We start from the raw sequence: 16049 nt of genomic DNA on the forward strand, positions 1-16049 counted from the left end.
TCCTCCTTCTCCTTCTTCTCCTCCTATTCCTTCTTCTACACCTCCTCCTTCTCCTTCTTCTCCTCCTCCTCGTTCTCCTTCTTCTCCTCCTATTCCTTCTTCTATTCCTCTTACTCCTTCTCCTTCTTCTCCTCAGTCTTCCTATCCTCCTCCTCCTCCTCCTCCTTCTCCTTCTTCTCCTTCTCCAAATATTTCTTCTACACCTCCTCCTTCTCCTTCTTCTCCTTCTCCTCGTTCTCCTTCTTCTCCTCCTATTCCTTCTTCTATTCCTCTTACTTCTTCTTTTTTGTCTCCACTTCCTTCTTCTCCTCTTTAATATTTCTTCTCCCCCTCCTCCTCCTTCTTCTCCTTCCTTCTCCATTTGCTCCTTCTTCTCCTCCTCCTTCTTCTCCTCAGTCTTCCTATCCTAGTCCTTCTTCTTCTTATCCACTTCTCCTTCTCCATTTTCTCCTTCTTCTCCTTCTATTCCTTCTTCTATTCCTCTTGCTCCTTCTTCTTTTTGGTCTCCACTTCCTTCTTCTCCTCTTTAATATTTCTTCTCCTTCTCCATTTCCTCCTCCTTCACCTCCTCCTCCTCTATAGTGTTTGATGTTGGCGTAAACACACATATCTGATCACATTTTAAGCTTTAACTAACTCTATACTTTCTGCAGCTGCTCCGTCTCCAGGTCTAAACGCTCACAGCTTCACTGTAACCGACGGCACATGTTTAACAAACGAGCTGTTGTTTCTAGTGCATCTGTAGAACACGACGGTCGAGCGAATGCACGTAAATGTTTTGCAGGAAACCAAATATAAGTGATTTATGGAGGTTAAAATGCAACATGCAGCTGTCTCATGTTTCTGTCGAAGGCCCCACTTGCTGCTCGAGCTTGAGCTGAGAAATGTCTCAAAACACAATTAAGTCAAAATGTTTTTCTGGTTTGCTAAACCGTTGACGTTTAGGAGATTTATCACCTGACAGTCAGGACGTATTTGCATTTAACACTAACACAGATGTGTGTTGTCCCTGCCGGACACACAGATGTGTTGAAAAATGATTGTTTCTTTTTTTCCCCACTCGTAGCCGCCGGATAATGATCCATCATGGTGATGGACGGGCTCGTAGAAATTTCTCCAAAGTCTATTTTTATCTGTCATGTTTGCCATTATTTTAAAAATCCACTTTGTGTTGCATGGGAGTGGATTTAACATGTTTGATGACGGCAAAGTTCTGCCAGTTTCAAGACTCAACTTCAGATCTTCAAGAGTCACTTAAAAGTAAATTTAGATATTTGAGTATTTTTTGTGACCACACGTCTTAAAAAAAAACTTCTTCATCGTCGTTTTCTCCTCCTCCTCGTCCTTATTCCTCCTTCTTCTTCTCGTCCTCCTCCCCCCCCATTAAACCCTGTCTGCTGTGATGTTTCTGGGCTGATGAGAGGACATTATGTGGACTTTATGCTCTAAAAGGTCCATCGATACGAGGAAGGAGAGAGATAAACAAAGGGAGAAATGGAAAGATGCTGAGTGGTGGATGGAGGAATATTTGCGTTTGCATGACGGGAGGGAAGTGATTTTATTTGAGCCTGGATGTGAAGCTCAGTGTGTGTACGTATGTTCTGAGGAGCCATTGATTGCGTATTGACGAGGTGTGAGCTGTGATTTATAGCTGCTGGTCTCCAGGGAATAAAGTCTTCATACAAGGAGGACGGAGCAGACGTCCTCACGGCGCAAATATAACTCCGTATGGATTAAGGCTGCTTCTATACGGGTCAATCGACGCACTTCACCCTGCATCACTGCATCGCTGCAACACAGACAAACCCAAATTAATTTAAAACGCACAACGAAACAAGAAGACTCCTACAACTGTTAAATAGACGCACAGACGTCACAGCGACACATGATACTAGTTACCAGTTAATTTAATGTAGTCTTCTCTGTGTCTACCTGCTCTTTTCAGATTAAATACTTTGTGAAATCTGAATATTAGAAAACAGACGTGTTATTTTAAGGGCTTGAAGCTCTGTCCACATCCTTGAGTTTAGTTTCCTGTGTGTTTGCTTCATTTACACTGAGGCTTTTAGTCTGTGACGGACACAGTGCAGCTGACAGTAGGAGGTTATTGTCATTATTTGGAAACACTTTAATCCCTCCTGTGGTGTCTCCTCCGTGTCGAGCCACCTGACTGACCTCCGACCTCTCCGATGACACGGAGCCGTGACTGTGGTGCCGGGACGTTTCGTTCCCACGCAGCGTTAATAGTTGGATGTAGTTTAGGTCTCACACACACAAACTCTGCCTCTGTCATCAGCTCATGTGTTAAAGGTGTGGACACAGCGACACGTTGACACCGACTCTGTTGTTGTTACCTCATGGTTGTGTTGAAAGGCGACGCGAGGTTTATTGTCCTGAACCGTGTTTTAGCACAAGTGTTGAAAATGACTAATTTTATACATCTCCCCCCCCCACACACACACACACACACACACACACACACACACACACACACACACACACACACACACACACACACACACAGGGCGAAGTGTGAACAACATGGCAGCCGGCTCCGCTCTCGTCCAGGCCGAGTATTGTTGGTTTGTCTCTGGACCAAATCGAAGCGTCTGTTTTGTGTTTTCGTGAACTTGTCGTGATGTTGACTCTGGACATATTTGGCTGTCTGTGCTGTCAACAGACTGTAACACGGTCAGACTGAACGACTGCAGGATGCTAACGGCCACCAAGAGAGACAGATGCTCCGCAGAGGAGAAGCAGGTTCGCGGGATAAAAGAAAAATGGAGATGCAGAATAATACGTTGAAGGATCGGTTACTAATCAGGTTATTCAATAGAACAAATATTATCTCTGTGAAAGTAAAAAGTCCAACTCTTGACATGTAAAGGCTGCACTTTGTCACTTCTCATCAGCTTGTTTTATATTTATTAAACATGTTGCTGTAGTCGCTGCCTCTCATGTTCTGCTTTTATTTCAGTTTTATGTGAATAGCGTCAGTAACAACACGAACCGAACAGAACAGTCTCAGCTAAACTCAGAACTCACTGGTGACTCTCCATCTGGATTTCATTTTATACTTCGACCCATTCAGAGGAGAAAATACATCTCCATCAATTAGATAGTGCAGATATTAAGTGGTAAAGCAGCTCAGCTCCACTGCTCTGTTACCTTAAAACTAGTGTAAGGTCATAAATCCATGAACCAGGGACAATGTGAACATGTTCATCTAAGAAAAGGTGAAACAAAGAGCTCTGATAATATAGATCAGATCAAAAACACGAGTTAAAAGATCAGCGATGTAACTGAGGAGCCTGAGTACGACCCCGTCCATACGATCTGAACGGATCTTTGCTGCTTTAACAGTATTTACATGTCGCTGTGAGATGATGAGATGTGATGCAGGAAGTGACACAATCAGCCGTGACTGCGACTTTTCTTATTTTTCACCAACCTGTTCTGACCTGTTTCATGGCAGTAAATCTGTTTACGCCAGCGTGTGTGTGGTATCCGTGCACTTAGGATCATAATTACATGTTGCTTGTGTTTGCAAATATTTAGGCTGCATATGCACGTACCTGTGTGTGTGTGTGTGTGTGTGTGTGTGTGATGGAGGTGTTTATGCTTCACCTCCTCCTCCTCTTCCTCGCTCCACTGTAATAAACAATAACCGGGCATTAATCTCCCGGCCTGCTGCCTTAATAAATAATATCCACACATTCATCAACTTAAACTATTCACAATCAATGCGGCTCTTCATAGAAAACCCACCTAATAAATAGTGGTGCGGCCCACTGAGGCGTGAACTTATAGACCGGCCGGCTGATAAATGAAGCCGCCCCCACGGCGAGACGCCTTTTATGTGGAAAACTGCAAGTGAGAATTTTTCGATTTTGTATTACACTATTTTACTCTTATTACTTTCCTCCGTGTGTGTGTGTGTGTGTGTGTGTGTGTGTGTGTGTTGTGGACGAAGTCCTCTCGGGGAACTGTAGGTGTTTGTGATTTATTAGAGCGGTGAAGATGTTGGTCTATTTGTTTTACTCTAGTTCTGGGCTCTTTACCTATTTGTAAGGTACTGATGTCAGAGTTTTGTCTTATTGGTTTCAGAATGAGAATCTCTTTATTTTCAGGCAGCGGCCGCGAAAACCAGAGACATTTTAACAACTAACACAGCGGTTCAGTGTTTGTCTCCCAGGAATAAACAAGTGTGGCTCTGAATATACGTAGGAAGACGTTTCCTACTCACACACAAAAGGATGTAACGTTGAAAATCGTCTGTTTTATTTACATAAGCCAATGTCACAAATTGTAAAACGTGACTCGGGAGGATTTACAATCTGACTCGGATACAGAAAAACTCCCCGAGATCATGTTCACTGGCCAGAAAGTAGAAGCTTTAGGTGATGCATTACTTCCACACTCGTTTCCTGAAACATTTCAGGAGAACCTGGCTTTTTCTTTTTTGATTGAATGATGCAGCTGGTTCATGTGCTCATCCTTCAAACTCTACATCTATTGTTATTCATATGTAGATTTTGTAAATTGCGTTTTTAAAGATGCTGTAAAAGTGTCGCTACATGACAACAGCTCGTCGGCTCAGAAAACCTTCGTTCATTCAGAATGAATGTGATGTTTTCAGCTATAAAGTCTTACTCTAAGAGTATTTTGCTGCTGCTAACTTTAGCATCTCTGATGTAAAACATGGAGCCGACACGTTTCTGCAGCTAAAACCTGAAAGTTTCATCTTTCCAGTTCAGTTTCACGGCCAATGATGTGAATCAGTGTGAACGTGAGTCTCTGTGTTCAGACGTTACCTAATAATAATAATAAGAACCTGATCAACACGGAGATATCTAAATAATTTAGATTTATGTGGAATATAAGGACATAAACATCAGTTTCTGCTTGACTTTTAGTTTCAGTATCTGTGAACTAGTTTCACCTGGTGTAAACCTTTCACATCACCTGATTTATACACAGTTAAAACCAATAAAAAAGCTGCGATTCTATTGTTTGACAACACACTTTAAAATATTTCTAACATCTGATAACAGGATCCGAGCAGCGTTTACAGTGAACTTGTCCTCTAGGTTAAAATAAGTCGACGTTAGCAACAGCAGCAGCAGGAGGAGGAGGAGGAGGAGGAGGAGGAGACGATGTTCAGCTCAGCAAATAGAAACGTGTGAGATTAGATCTGCTGCTGTGTGGAAGCAGGACTCTATTAGCAGACTCTCTGCTATTGTTGGGTTGTTTGTTTCAGTCTCATTCACTCCCACTATGAAACTCCCATTTGGGCCGAACGCACCCAGAGTGATGTATGGTCCAGTCACCATCACGGCCTGGATGTGGATGGGGGTCACGTTACCATGGCAACCAGGAGCCGGGGTCTGACTCCGGCTGTTTCTGTGTCGCCGTTCGTTTGACTCTTTTAATTTATACGACGATCAATATATTTGTTTTACATGAAGCTTTAGCTCAGAAAAAGGAAAAGATGTCGTTTCTGTAGAAGAAGCAACATCACAAGATGGAGAACGAGAATCAAAGTGTAAAAGAGACACGATCCCAGCGTTAATCACGTTAATTAGTTTAACTCTTACACAAAGTGAACACGGAGGAAAAAGCTGAATGATTTTCAGCCATAAATAAAACATGTGTGTGGAATCAAAGAAGCAGAGTTTAAGGAATAAACTCAAATATATGGAGAGGCATCATTCTGAAACTCAGTGTGACGTCTCCATCTAATTACCAGCTAATTACCAGTTAATTCAAAAATGAGCTGGAGCTCGTCAATTATCCTGAAATTTACGTCTTCATATCATTAAAATTTTACTTTTGTCACAGTTGTCAGAGTGAACAAACGTCCCGTAGAGACCAGGATGTCAACATGTTTATTTCATGGTCTGTGGGGATTCACTCACTGTTGGAGCCTCTAGTGGACATTAGAGGAACTACAGTTATAGATCTGACGGACCCTGCTGTCCCTGTCCCTGTCCCTGTCCCTGTCCCTGTCCCTGTCCCTGTCCCTGTCCCCGTCCTCAGGCCGTACCAGTGTGGACACTGCTCCCAGTCCTTCTCTCAGCCGTCGGAGCTGAGGAACCACGTGGTGACGCACTCCAGCGACCGACCCTTCAAATGCGGATACTGCGGCCGAGCGTTCGCCGGCGCCACGACGCTCAACAACCACATCCGCACGCACACGGGAGAGAAGCCGTTCAAGTAAGTAACAGTGAGTACCCCAACCACCCTCCCTGCTCCCCCCGCCGGCAGATAAACACAGCACCCAGACACGACTGATTAACCAAAACTAATTCATTTAAAGGACCTGATGAACAACAAGTCATCTCTGTTATCAGCTCATTGATCGATCGACTCAAAGGGTCAAAGCAGCGCAGATTATTTTCAGTGTGAACGACTAAGAAATCCTGATAATTATTATTATTATGCTCAATAAAATCAATGCAGCATCAAGGTAGAATATAATCAGAACAAATAAAAACACAACATGTGTAAGTGCAGAGAAAACTGTGCAAACATATTATTCATTCTATCAGCATCATGTAGAAAATCACAGATCAAAGGGTCAGAAATCCTCGTAGTTACAGTGTAATTCAAATAAGAGATGAAATAAACTCTGAACTGTTTCTTCTCTGTCAGTTCCTCATTGATACTGAACCTGGACCCTGGGAAATAAAAGCAACACAGATAAAGTCCTGATTTAAATAAAATAATTAAATAAAATGCAACACACACAGTTTCTGTGGCTGCAGGATATTTGGTGAAATGATTCTTGTGTCGTCTGATCTGTCGTCGTAGAGGAGATGAAAATAATCAGGGTGAAAATCAGCTGATCAGGTTCGAAGGCTGATTGAAAGTGAAATTCACATCACGTTAGAGGAATTAAACCATTTGATTCACTGCCACTGATTTTAAAGAGGTTAAAAAGTGGTTGAACAAATGAACTTAATTATAACTAGAATAACATTTTTTCTTTTCTTATAGATGAACCCTGAAATAATTCATTAATGTAGTTACATTAGAATCAATGAATTGATACGTTTTTAAAGTGTTACTGATTTTAAAAGTAAAGCAAAGAACATCTCACGTATTTTTTCAGTCCTGCTGATAGAAAAAATCTACTTTTATTTCCCTCCATTATTATTCATGATGTATCTGTAATAATCATCTGCTTTACTATCGGTCGCCTGTGACGTCCTGAAACAAACATCTCCACCTTTTTTTTTTCCCTTGTTGTAAATCAGAGCTTCAGCAAAAATGACGGGTGTAAATACAGGAGCAGCTCGATCGCTCATTTCCATTTATTTATTTATTTATTTATTTATTTTCTGTTGAAGCCTGATATAATTAGAGGGAAAAAGCCGCGATGCAATCAGGGGTTTGTGGACGCGGCTGTTGTCAGGCTGTCATCTCATCAGCCGTGGACGACAATAAGGAGGTCAGCGTCCAGGGGGACGGGGGAGAGGACGAGGACGGGGCAGGACGAGCTGCAACAGAAAGGGAAGAAAGCTAAATAAGGGGTTTAAATAGTGGAGGACGTGCAGCAAATTAACGCTCTTAATAAGCAATCAGAGGAATCCGAAGGTGTCATCGACACGCGGAGCGAAGGGGTGAGAAGACCGAGCGGGAACGAACAAGAGATCACGGCGTGAAAGTGAAGTGACAAGAAATCCACTTGAAAGCAAATCAGCGTTTGTAATAAGCAATCAGAGGGAACCCCCCCCCCCCCACAACCTTTTCATCAGCACTTCAGAGTCTCCGCGGAGGCCGAGCGGGACAAAGACAATCACGGACGGCCGTCAGAAATCTTTAGCGGATCGATGGCCTCGGGGAGTTATCTCCTTTCGGACGACGCAGCGGATAGATTAAAGCTGCCACTGTCACTTTGTCACCGGGACGACTGTGAACTTTATTCTCCCACAGATTCTGTGCGGTCGGCAGCTTTTCCAGCACCGACGCTCGCTGGTTCGTCCCGTTCGCCGCCTCCTGGTGTCGTCTCCGTCTCTATGAGCCTTCGCCTTCTCATTACAGGTCCAACTCAGGTGTTTACACGGACGTCAAACTAAAATACGATCTGACACGATACACGTCCACCTGCCAGTTCATTAGGGAAACTGGTGAATGCATTTAAATCTAAGTCACATTTCTGTTATTTAGCTGAGGCCCCAGTGTCAAAATAATAGGAACATGTGTCCGTTGAATAGTTGTACGAAAAGTGAAAGCAGTTGAGTCAACATCTCCGTGTTATTTGAAACTCGGGCCGAATACCAGAACCTTCTCCAGATAAGATAAGATAATCCTTTATTTATCCCACAGTGGGGAAATGTGCAGTGTTGCAACAGCACGAGTTCAATAAGTGCAACACTTAGAAACTGTACATTTGTGGTTCAAGAAGTGCTTTAAATGAAGAGTCGGTGACTGATCTGTTGGAAGGATATCAGCAGTGTTCCTAATGAACTGGCATGTTGGTGAGGAGGAGGAGGAGGAGGAGGAGAAGTGTCCATCTTTGTGTCCAACCCTGAAACGATAGAAGGAAAAGAAGGAGAAGTTGTTTTCAGTGGGAGCTGGAAGGTTGTGATCAGAGTTTTGTCTGAGCTGCTTCCTTCAGGGAAACATGTGAATATCATGTCGCTGTGACTGAACACAGTCGCTTCAGGTTTGCTTCGCGTTGTGTCTCGTTTGTCCATCAGAGCTTGAGATGAGAGAGAAGCTGAAACGTCGCTGATCCTTGAGGGAAACTGATTAAAGCGTCTCTGTGACTTTTGTCAGGACGAACTGCTCGGTGTTGTTTTTCCCGCTGAGGAAAGAGGCCGGTGGCTCTTTGTTCTGCTGGAGAACAGCCTCGTGTTTGTGCTGCTGGATGAGTCGCTGTGACAGAGCAGCTTCACAGCAGCTTTGATGTCCGGAGCTGTTTGTGGTTTTCTCAATTTACAGACAAATGAGGACACGAAACGTCCACCTGAAGACGCAGCAGTCGATCGCCCAACGTTTACAGGATGAGGACGGTTCAGGTGGAAGCTCCTGTAAGAGGCTCAGTCCTCTAACGTCACCAAACATGGCTGCTGCCCTGCACAGACACTCCACAGGGGGGGACAGTAAAAAAAAACTTTATTTAAAACAACCATGTCTCCAACATCTGGAGACTGAAGATCCTGGAGACATTTCTTCTCTCTTCTCTGATGGTTTTACAGTCGGTAAAAACATCAGAGTCCAGAGAACATCTTGAATAAACTGAAGTTCCTCTTCAGTTTTACACATTAAATAACTTCTTCTTCCAACCAAACAACCGACTGCTACTGAAACAACAGAAGAAGAAGAACTCCACAGGGTGGTGGTTTCAGTTCATAGCAGACCTGAAATAAATAACAACAATCAGGACGTAGTTATTATAGATAAGATGATGAGATGAATGTTTGTCCTATGATCCGTTAATTAATTAAAGTAATTAAAATCACTCTGACCAAAGTGTTTGACTCAATGTTCTCATTGAGGAAACTACATGATTGAAGTGTCACTGTCACACACAACACGTTTACAATTTAATTAGTGTTAGAAGTGATTTGAAAATGTTTTCTTTTTATTTAAACTCATCGTGAGAGAAAATGTTACATCTTAATAGAGAGAAAAGTCTGTTGTGTTTTTAAAACTGGTAAAACTGTGAAGCCACATCAGGGCCGATGTGGGACCCTTTTATTTTCTGTTGTTTAACCCACATTTAACCAGGTCAGTCTCATTCAGATCCTTTACAGAGGAAACCTGGACAAGTTACTGTCTCACAATAGACAGGACATGTGAAGCTATAAGATAAAACAACCTAAAACACAGGAGCATCAACCAGTTAGTTCCCTCATCTTTGTGTTAATGAAGTTAAAACCAAACCTCAGTTTAAACGAATGAATGAATGAATGTTGTTCAGTCACAGATTCACAGATTCACTTTAAAAACGTCTCCTGTGACCAAACCGTCCAATCTACCAGCACGTTAGTCCTGTTTCAGGTCCGCTAGGTCCAATACCTCAACACAACGCCGCCCCCCCCCCCCACCCCACACACACATTTATATACATTTAAATGCCCCCCCCCCCCCCCCCCTTCACTAAAAGCTCCTTCTGCTCCCGGTGCCTATTGGAAGTGACAGTGACGGTGCCTCATCAGGCCTGGATGTGTGTGTGGGGGTGGTGGGGGGGTGGGGGGGTGTGGGGGGGGGGGGGGACCTCTGAGCCGGCCTGATAGATTATTGACAGGTGGACTGTGTGTGTAATTTGTCGGTCAGGTTGTGAAGATCAGGGCAACAATTACAGCTCCGCGGGGCCTCACACTCACTTTGTACTGTCACTGGATATTAGAGTTAACAGGGACCGTGTGTGTGTGACCGGCTTTTATTACGCTGTGAGGGCCGGACTCACACTCACACTAGTGCTGTGAGGACATGTCGGCTTTTTCCTGGTGTTTTTAGGCTGAACATTACACTTCAGTCATGGTCTGGTTCTGGGTTTAGATGGTTGAGGTTTGGGTGAAGAGAAGGAAATAACTCATAACTACATCCACCAGAACACAAGTTTCTTTTTTTATCGTTCTCTGTTTTTAACATTTTTCACAACGTTGGAGCACAAATTATGCATAAAAAAGAACTCCACTTCCTCCAAAACGTCTACAGAGAAAATGATTCTTCATATTATTAAAACATTTCATGGGTTATTTTGTGCCGGTCACCCAGAGATTTAAACCTCCGTAGTTTGTCCACGAATCCAGATCCTGTTTCCAATGAATCGTTGACAGATTATGTCTCAGATTATGTCTCAGATTATGTCAAACAGAACAAGGACGAGAAGCTTCTCTAGAGAGAAGCTTCTCGTCCTCGTTCTGTTTCCTCCTCCAGACTCTCAGACTGAACAAGCTACTAGAACGAAACTTAACGAGTCTAGTTTCTCTAAATCTCAACCGAGCGCCTAAAACAAAGTTAATTCTTTTTTTTTCCCTTCTTTTTTTCCTTTTTTTCTTTTTTCCTTTTTTTCTCTGTTTTTTTTCCTTTTTTTCTTCCTTTTTTTTCTTTTCCTTTTCTTTTTCTTTTTTTTCCCTTTTTTTTCCTTTTTTTTCCTTATTTTTTCCTTTTTTTTCTCTTTTTTTTCCTTTTTTTCTTCCTTTTTTTCTTCTTTTTTCTTTCTTTTTTTTTCTTTTTTCTTTTTTCTTTTTTTGTCTTTTTTTTCTTTTTTTCCTTTTATCCTTTATTTTCCTTTTTTTCTTTTCCTTTTTTTTCTTTTTTTTTCCTTTTTTTCCTTTTTTTTCTTTTTTTTTCCCTTTTTTTTCCTTTTTTTCTTTTTTCCTTTTTTTCTCTTTTTTTCCTTTTTTTCTTCCTTTTTTTCTTTTTTCTTCTTTTTTCTTTCTTTTTTTTTCTTTTTTCTTTTTTCTTTTTTTTCTTTTTTTTCCTTTTTTCCTTTTTCCTTTTTTTTCCTTTTTTTTTTTTTTTCCTTTTTTTCTTTTTTTCTTTTTTTCCCTTTTTTTTCCTTTTTTTTTTTTTTCGAAGTTAATTCTAAGGTTTGACCCTGAAACCAAAGCGTTGAACATGGTGACGTCTCCTTAAAGTTTAGACTGAGACACTTGTAGACGTGTCTCCGTGTGTTGTGTGATGTGACGTGTTGTTTACCTGAGAGGAAGCTGACGCCCGTGTGTTGTGTTTTGTGTGTTGTCCAGGTGCGAGCGCTGCGACCGTAGCTTCACGCAGGCCACCCAGCTCAGCCGCCACCAGCGACTCCCCAACGAGTGCAAACCGGTGAACGAGAGCAGCGAGTCCATCGAGGTGGATTAACCTCCGACCGCTCAGCGCCACGTTCACATCAATCAACCGTTTCCTCGCGGCTTCAAGCCTCCGTCCACACTCGGACCTTTTCTCCACCCGAGCTGCACCGGGTTTCTCACTGTTTCTAGGTTCTCATCTTATTTCTCTGCTGGTAGTGACACCGCACAGCTCACAGGGAAACTCGCGGCCTCGATCAATTGCTGCAGTTAATGAGTTCACAACGTAGACGGCAGATGGTTTGCAGATCGGAGCTGTTGCCTCTGGAAATTAGCTTCACTGTGCTCAAGTCCAAACTGTGAGAGGAGATAATTAAAGGCCCAGAAAAGCCCGGAGACAAAACCTGAGCTGTACAATATGACGGTTCAGTCTTTCTGCTTCTGCATCGGATCCTCTCAGACCTTTTTATCGTCCACGTCTCCACTCAGAGAAGCTCATATTTAACTTCAGGATGTGCTGCAGAAATAGAAACCAGCAAATACTGATTCATTAGTCAAATTATTGATCTGAAATCAACTCACAAACAAACTCAAACCCTCGTTTGAGTTTGTTTGTGACGTCTGTCGCTCGTGATGTGAAAAAGTTAAACTCTTGATCCGATCTGAGATTATAATTAAAAAAATCCAACTCCAGGCGAGTGTTACTTCCCCTGAGGTCTGGTTCCTGGTGTTTAAGTTAAAGTTCCTCTTTAAACGTCCTGAACGAGCAGGTGCAGCTGGTGACGGAGTTTCTTTGTGGACGGAGACGAGTGGAAGCGTCTGGAAGCCGAGGTTGATGTGAACGTGGTGCGTTTACTGACCGACCACATTCATCCCGCTGGAGAGAATCGATTCATCCAAACCAAAGATCTGTTTTCTGTTCTTCTTCTCTTGTTTCCGTCGGAGGAGTCGGACTTAACGGACGTAGCTTTTCCATGAGGATATTTATTGGAGACGTTTGGGACCTTGACGTGTTTCCATCCAAAGAAAAACTCTTTTCTCCAAACCGGGACGAAAGCAGTGAAATACCAAAAAAACTCAGGCGGGCGGACGTTGTGTCCGTTCGTCTGTCTGTAGCTTTACTTCTTCTTTTTATCTTTTTGCAGCAGCGAAGCCAAAGTGGACGCGACCAAAGCAAAACAGACTGAGGATGCACAACGACACAAACGAGTTTCACAGCACAAACAAAACCACGAGGACGAGTCTGAACCCTATAAAAAAAGACACATAAATTATATTTATCTTCCTACTCATATCAGGCTTCTGGCACTTTTGTTTTTAAATGTTGATAATTTAATTTCAGCAGCTCTAATGTAAAGTTAACGGAGGGAAATACTGAAGAGATAACGTGTGTAATTTCTTATAGAAATAATCCGACGGTTCATGAAGAAAAGTGAAGTGGACGCAGCACAAAGGACGTCAGCTCCAGACTCTTCTCATCTTCATCGACTGATGTCGTCACATATATTTACTACACAGTTCATGTTGGAATCAGCCTCAGATGTGTAAATATTTCTGTCATTACGACACTTTGTATTAAAACGAGTGGAGGTTAAACGCACACGTCAACGCGTCAACACGTCAACACGTCGACACCAAATAGGTTTTTGTGCCTGAGAGTTAAAAAAGCTTTATTAATAATAAATAATAAGAATAATAATAAAAATAGTTCCAAAGACCAACTGAGTGGTGAAGGTGATGGATGTAAACCTGCAGTCAAACTGAAGCTCAGAGGTTTTTCACTACGGGGACGAGAAGCTTTTACTTTTCTCACACAAACAGAAACGATTCTTTCCTCTTTTTAAAAGAGAGCGAGTCTAAAGCATCTAAACCCGACATTTCATTTGTGTTAAACGTACAGACGCTTCTGAACCCGAGTGAAACGTCTCTTTAACCAGAGCACAGAATGTTGTACATAGAAAACTTTTATATGACGCATCACGAGGGAAATGATTTAGATTAAACTTTAATGTGAATCTGAACCAGAGTCCGAACAAATTCACTTTCTGTTCACATCAGGATCCAGAACCGTTTTATTCTCACGTTAAAGAACCTGAATCAGATCAGACGACTTCTTCTTCTTCTTCTGCTTCTTCTTCTTTCTTCTGCTTCTTCTTCTTCTTCTTCTTCTTCTTCTCCTTCTTCTGCTTCTTCTTCTTCTTCTCCTTCTTCTTGTTCTTCTTCTTCTTCTTCATCTTCTTCTGCTTCTTCTTCTTCTTCTGCTTCTTCTTCTACTTCTTCTGCTTCTGCTTCTTCTTCTGCTTCTTCTTCTTCTGCTTCTTCTTCTTCTTCTTCTGCTTCCTCTTCTTTTTCTCCTTCCTCTTCTTCTTCTTCTTTTTCTTCTCTTTCTTCTTCTACTTCTTCTTCTTCCTCTTCTTCTTCTTTTTCTTCTTCTTCTTCTCCTCCTTCTTCTACGTACTCTAGTAAATCTGAGTCTAGTCTTCATGAAGTTCCTGTTGTTCCTTGTTAGTTTGTAATGACTGAGTTGTGTTTTTTTAACGTTTGTTATTGTCTGTGTTCGTATTATTTTGACGTTTGAGTCCCTTCAGTGTTTCAGTCATTTAGATTAAAACACATTGACTCGTGTCCCTAATGTTTTGGCTCATTAAATGACTCTTCTGTAAACGTTGTGTTTCCTGACGCGCTGAAATAACTCGAGTTGGATGTGAACAGAAAGTGAAGGAATCGTTTCCTCCGCCTCATGTCAAACAGACTCGTACGAATCCACGTTGACTCGATCTTGTTTGCATGATTTCCTCCCTCTTTTTTAACCCGATGACAAAGAACCAAAAAGACGTTATTCCATGGGAAATAAAGCTGAAGTACAGTTTTAATTCTTACGCCGCTCTCTGTGCTTTTATTCCTCTTTTTGTATTTTAACTTTTCCTTTTAGCTCCGTGTCTAAACCTGTGATCTGTGAGTGTCTGAAAGTGTCTGAACAGTTTGAACAGGTTCAGCGCTGATACCTGAGATCATCTGTGACTCTTTAGTCTGAAGCTAACGGATAAAACCAAACCAGGCAGGTTCCCGTCCACCCAGCGCCTCTGGTCACGTGAGTTTCCTCGTGTTGCTGTTTTACGTGAGTCTTTGAACTGTTTCATCACAACAGGTGAATAAAACAGAACTAAAGCTGGTTTTACTTCAGCCGTCACCAGGTAATTTAGCGCTTAGCTAAGACGTCCTGGGATCTGCATGTCGTCCTTATTTAGTGCAATGAATAAATTACTTTTAGTGGTAATTTCCAATGGAATTCATTTTAAACTCAGCTCATCTGTTTTTAATTATTATTATTATTTCTTCACTAATCTCTGACACAGTTTTCACTTTATTATCTGTTGAAAGTTCCTGAATTTTTTTGGAGCCTTTTTATTTGAGTTTATTTAATGAGATGTTTTATAGTTTAAAATAAAATGAAATGTGTTATTTGATGATTTTTTATCTGTTCTAGGTTTAAACCTGAAGTTTAAATGTTTTCTTTCATTTTAAAATTAGTTCTAATGAGAAAATGTTGGAATCCAACTTCAATTTTAAAACAATTTCACATGAAATGAACTTGAGGAAACTGTTGTTGTTTTAATTAGAGCTGAGCTGTTAACTTCCACCTGTTTCCTGCCTTTATGCTAAGCTAAGCTACGCTAAGCTAAGCGGTTTCCGTCTCCAGATGCCTTCACTTCCCCTCTAATAATCTGTAACTCAGGCCGCTCTGCTCTGACCTCGGCTCCGTCAGGCTGCGATCTGGCTTTTCCACTTCCCTGATTTCTGAGATTATTCCTGCGAGGATTCGACAAATTCACCAAAACAAACGCAGCCGCAGCGTCAAGGCATCAATCACGGAGGTTTTTTTACCGTGGGAAACCGGATCCGAACCCACCGAGACCAAACAAATGATCACACGACCAGAAGTTTCAGGACTTTTACAGCCTGACAAGCATGTGAATGAGCCCAGATTAGATTTCACGTAATGAGATTATGGCAGCGATAGTTTTAATTAGAAGCAGTTAGTGTGAAAGAGGAAAAACAAACGGAGACGGAGGAGGAGGAAAACTCTTTTGAGCTTTATTTGTTTGAACGAGTTAAAATGTGAGGAATGTGCAGGAAGAAGATTTATGAGTTCTACCTAAATAATATAAAACATTCACAGGCTCAAAGATACGACTGAATGATGTAAGAAGCTTTAGCAATAACAAATTAACTAATAATTACGGTCATTTCTCACTGGGAAACTGGGTGGAAGCAGCAACAAATGAAATAACCTGGAAAAAA

At 41.8% G+C, this 16049-nt stretch overlaps 1 protein-coding gene across 3 annotated transcripts in view; it reads left to right on the forward strand.

The window, feature by feature from the left end:
- The window catches only part of prdm6 (PR domain containing 6), an 83215-nt gene extending 69866 nt beyond the window's left edge, over window positions 1-13349 (forward strand). For 2 of the 3 annotated variants that reach the window (XM_047592919.1, XM_047592918.1), the window contains exons 8-9: window positions 6040-6216; window positions 11706-13349. In XM_047592919.1, the coding sequence (XP_047448875.1) occupies window positions 6040-6216; window positions 11706-11820 (292 nt within the window). In that variant the 3' untranslated portion in view covers window positions 11821-13349. Of the gene's footprint in view, window positions 1-6039; window positions 6227-11705 lie in introns of all 3 variants that reach the window. The other variant, XM_047592920.1, reaches the window with a different exon arrangement.
- Window positions 13350-16049: the final 2700 nt, after the last annotated feature.

The sequence above is a fragment of the Mugil cephalus genome, chromosome 8, assembly GCF_022458985.1.
Source record: "Mugil cephalus isolate CIBA_MC_2020 chromosome 8, CIBA_Mcephalus_1.1, whole genome shotgun sequence".
NCBI classification, from domain to species: domain Eukaryota; kingdom Metazoa; phylum Chordata; class Actinopteri; order Mugiliformes; family Mugilidae; genus Mugil; species Mugil cephalus.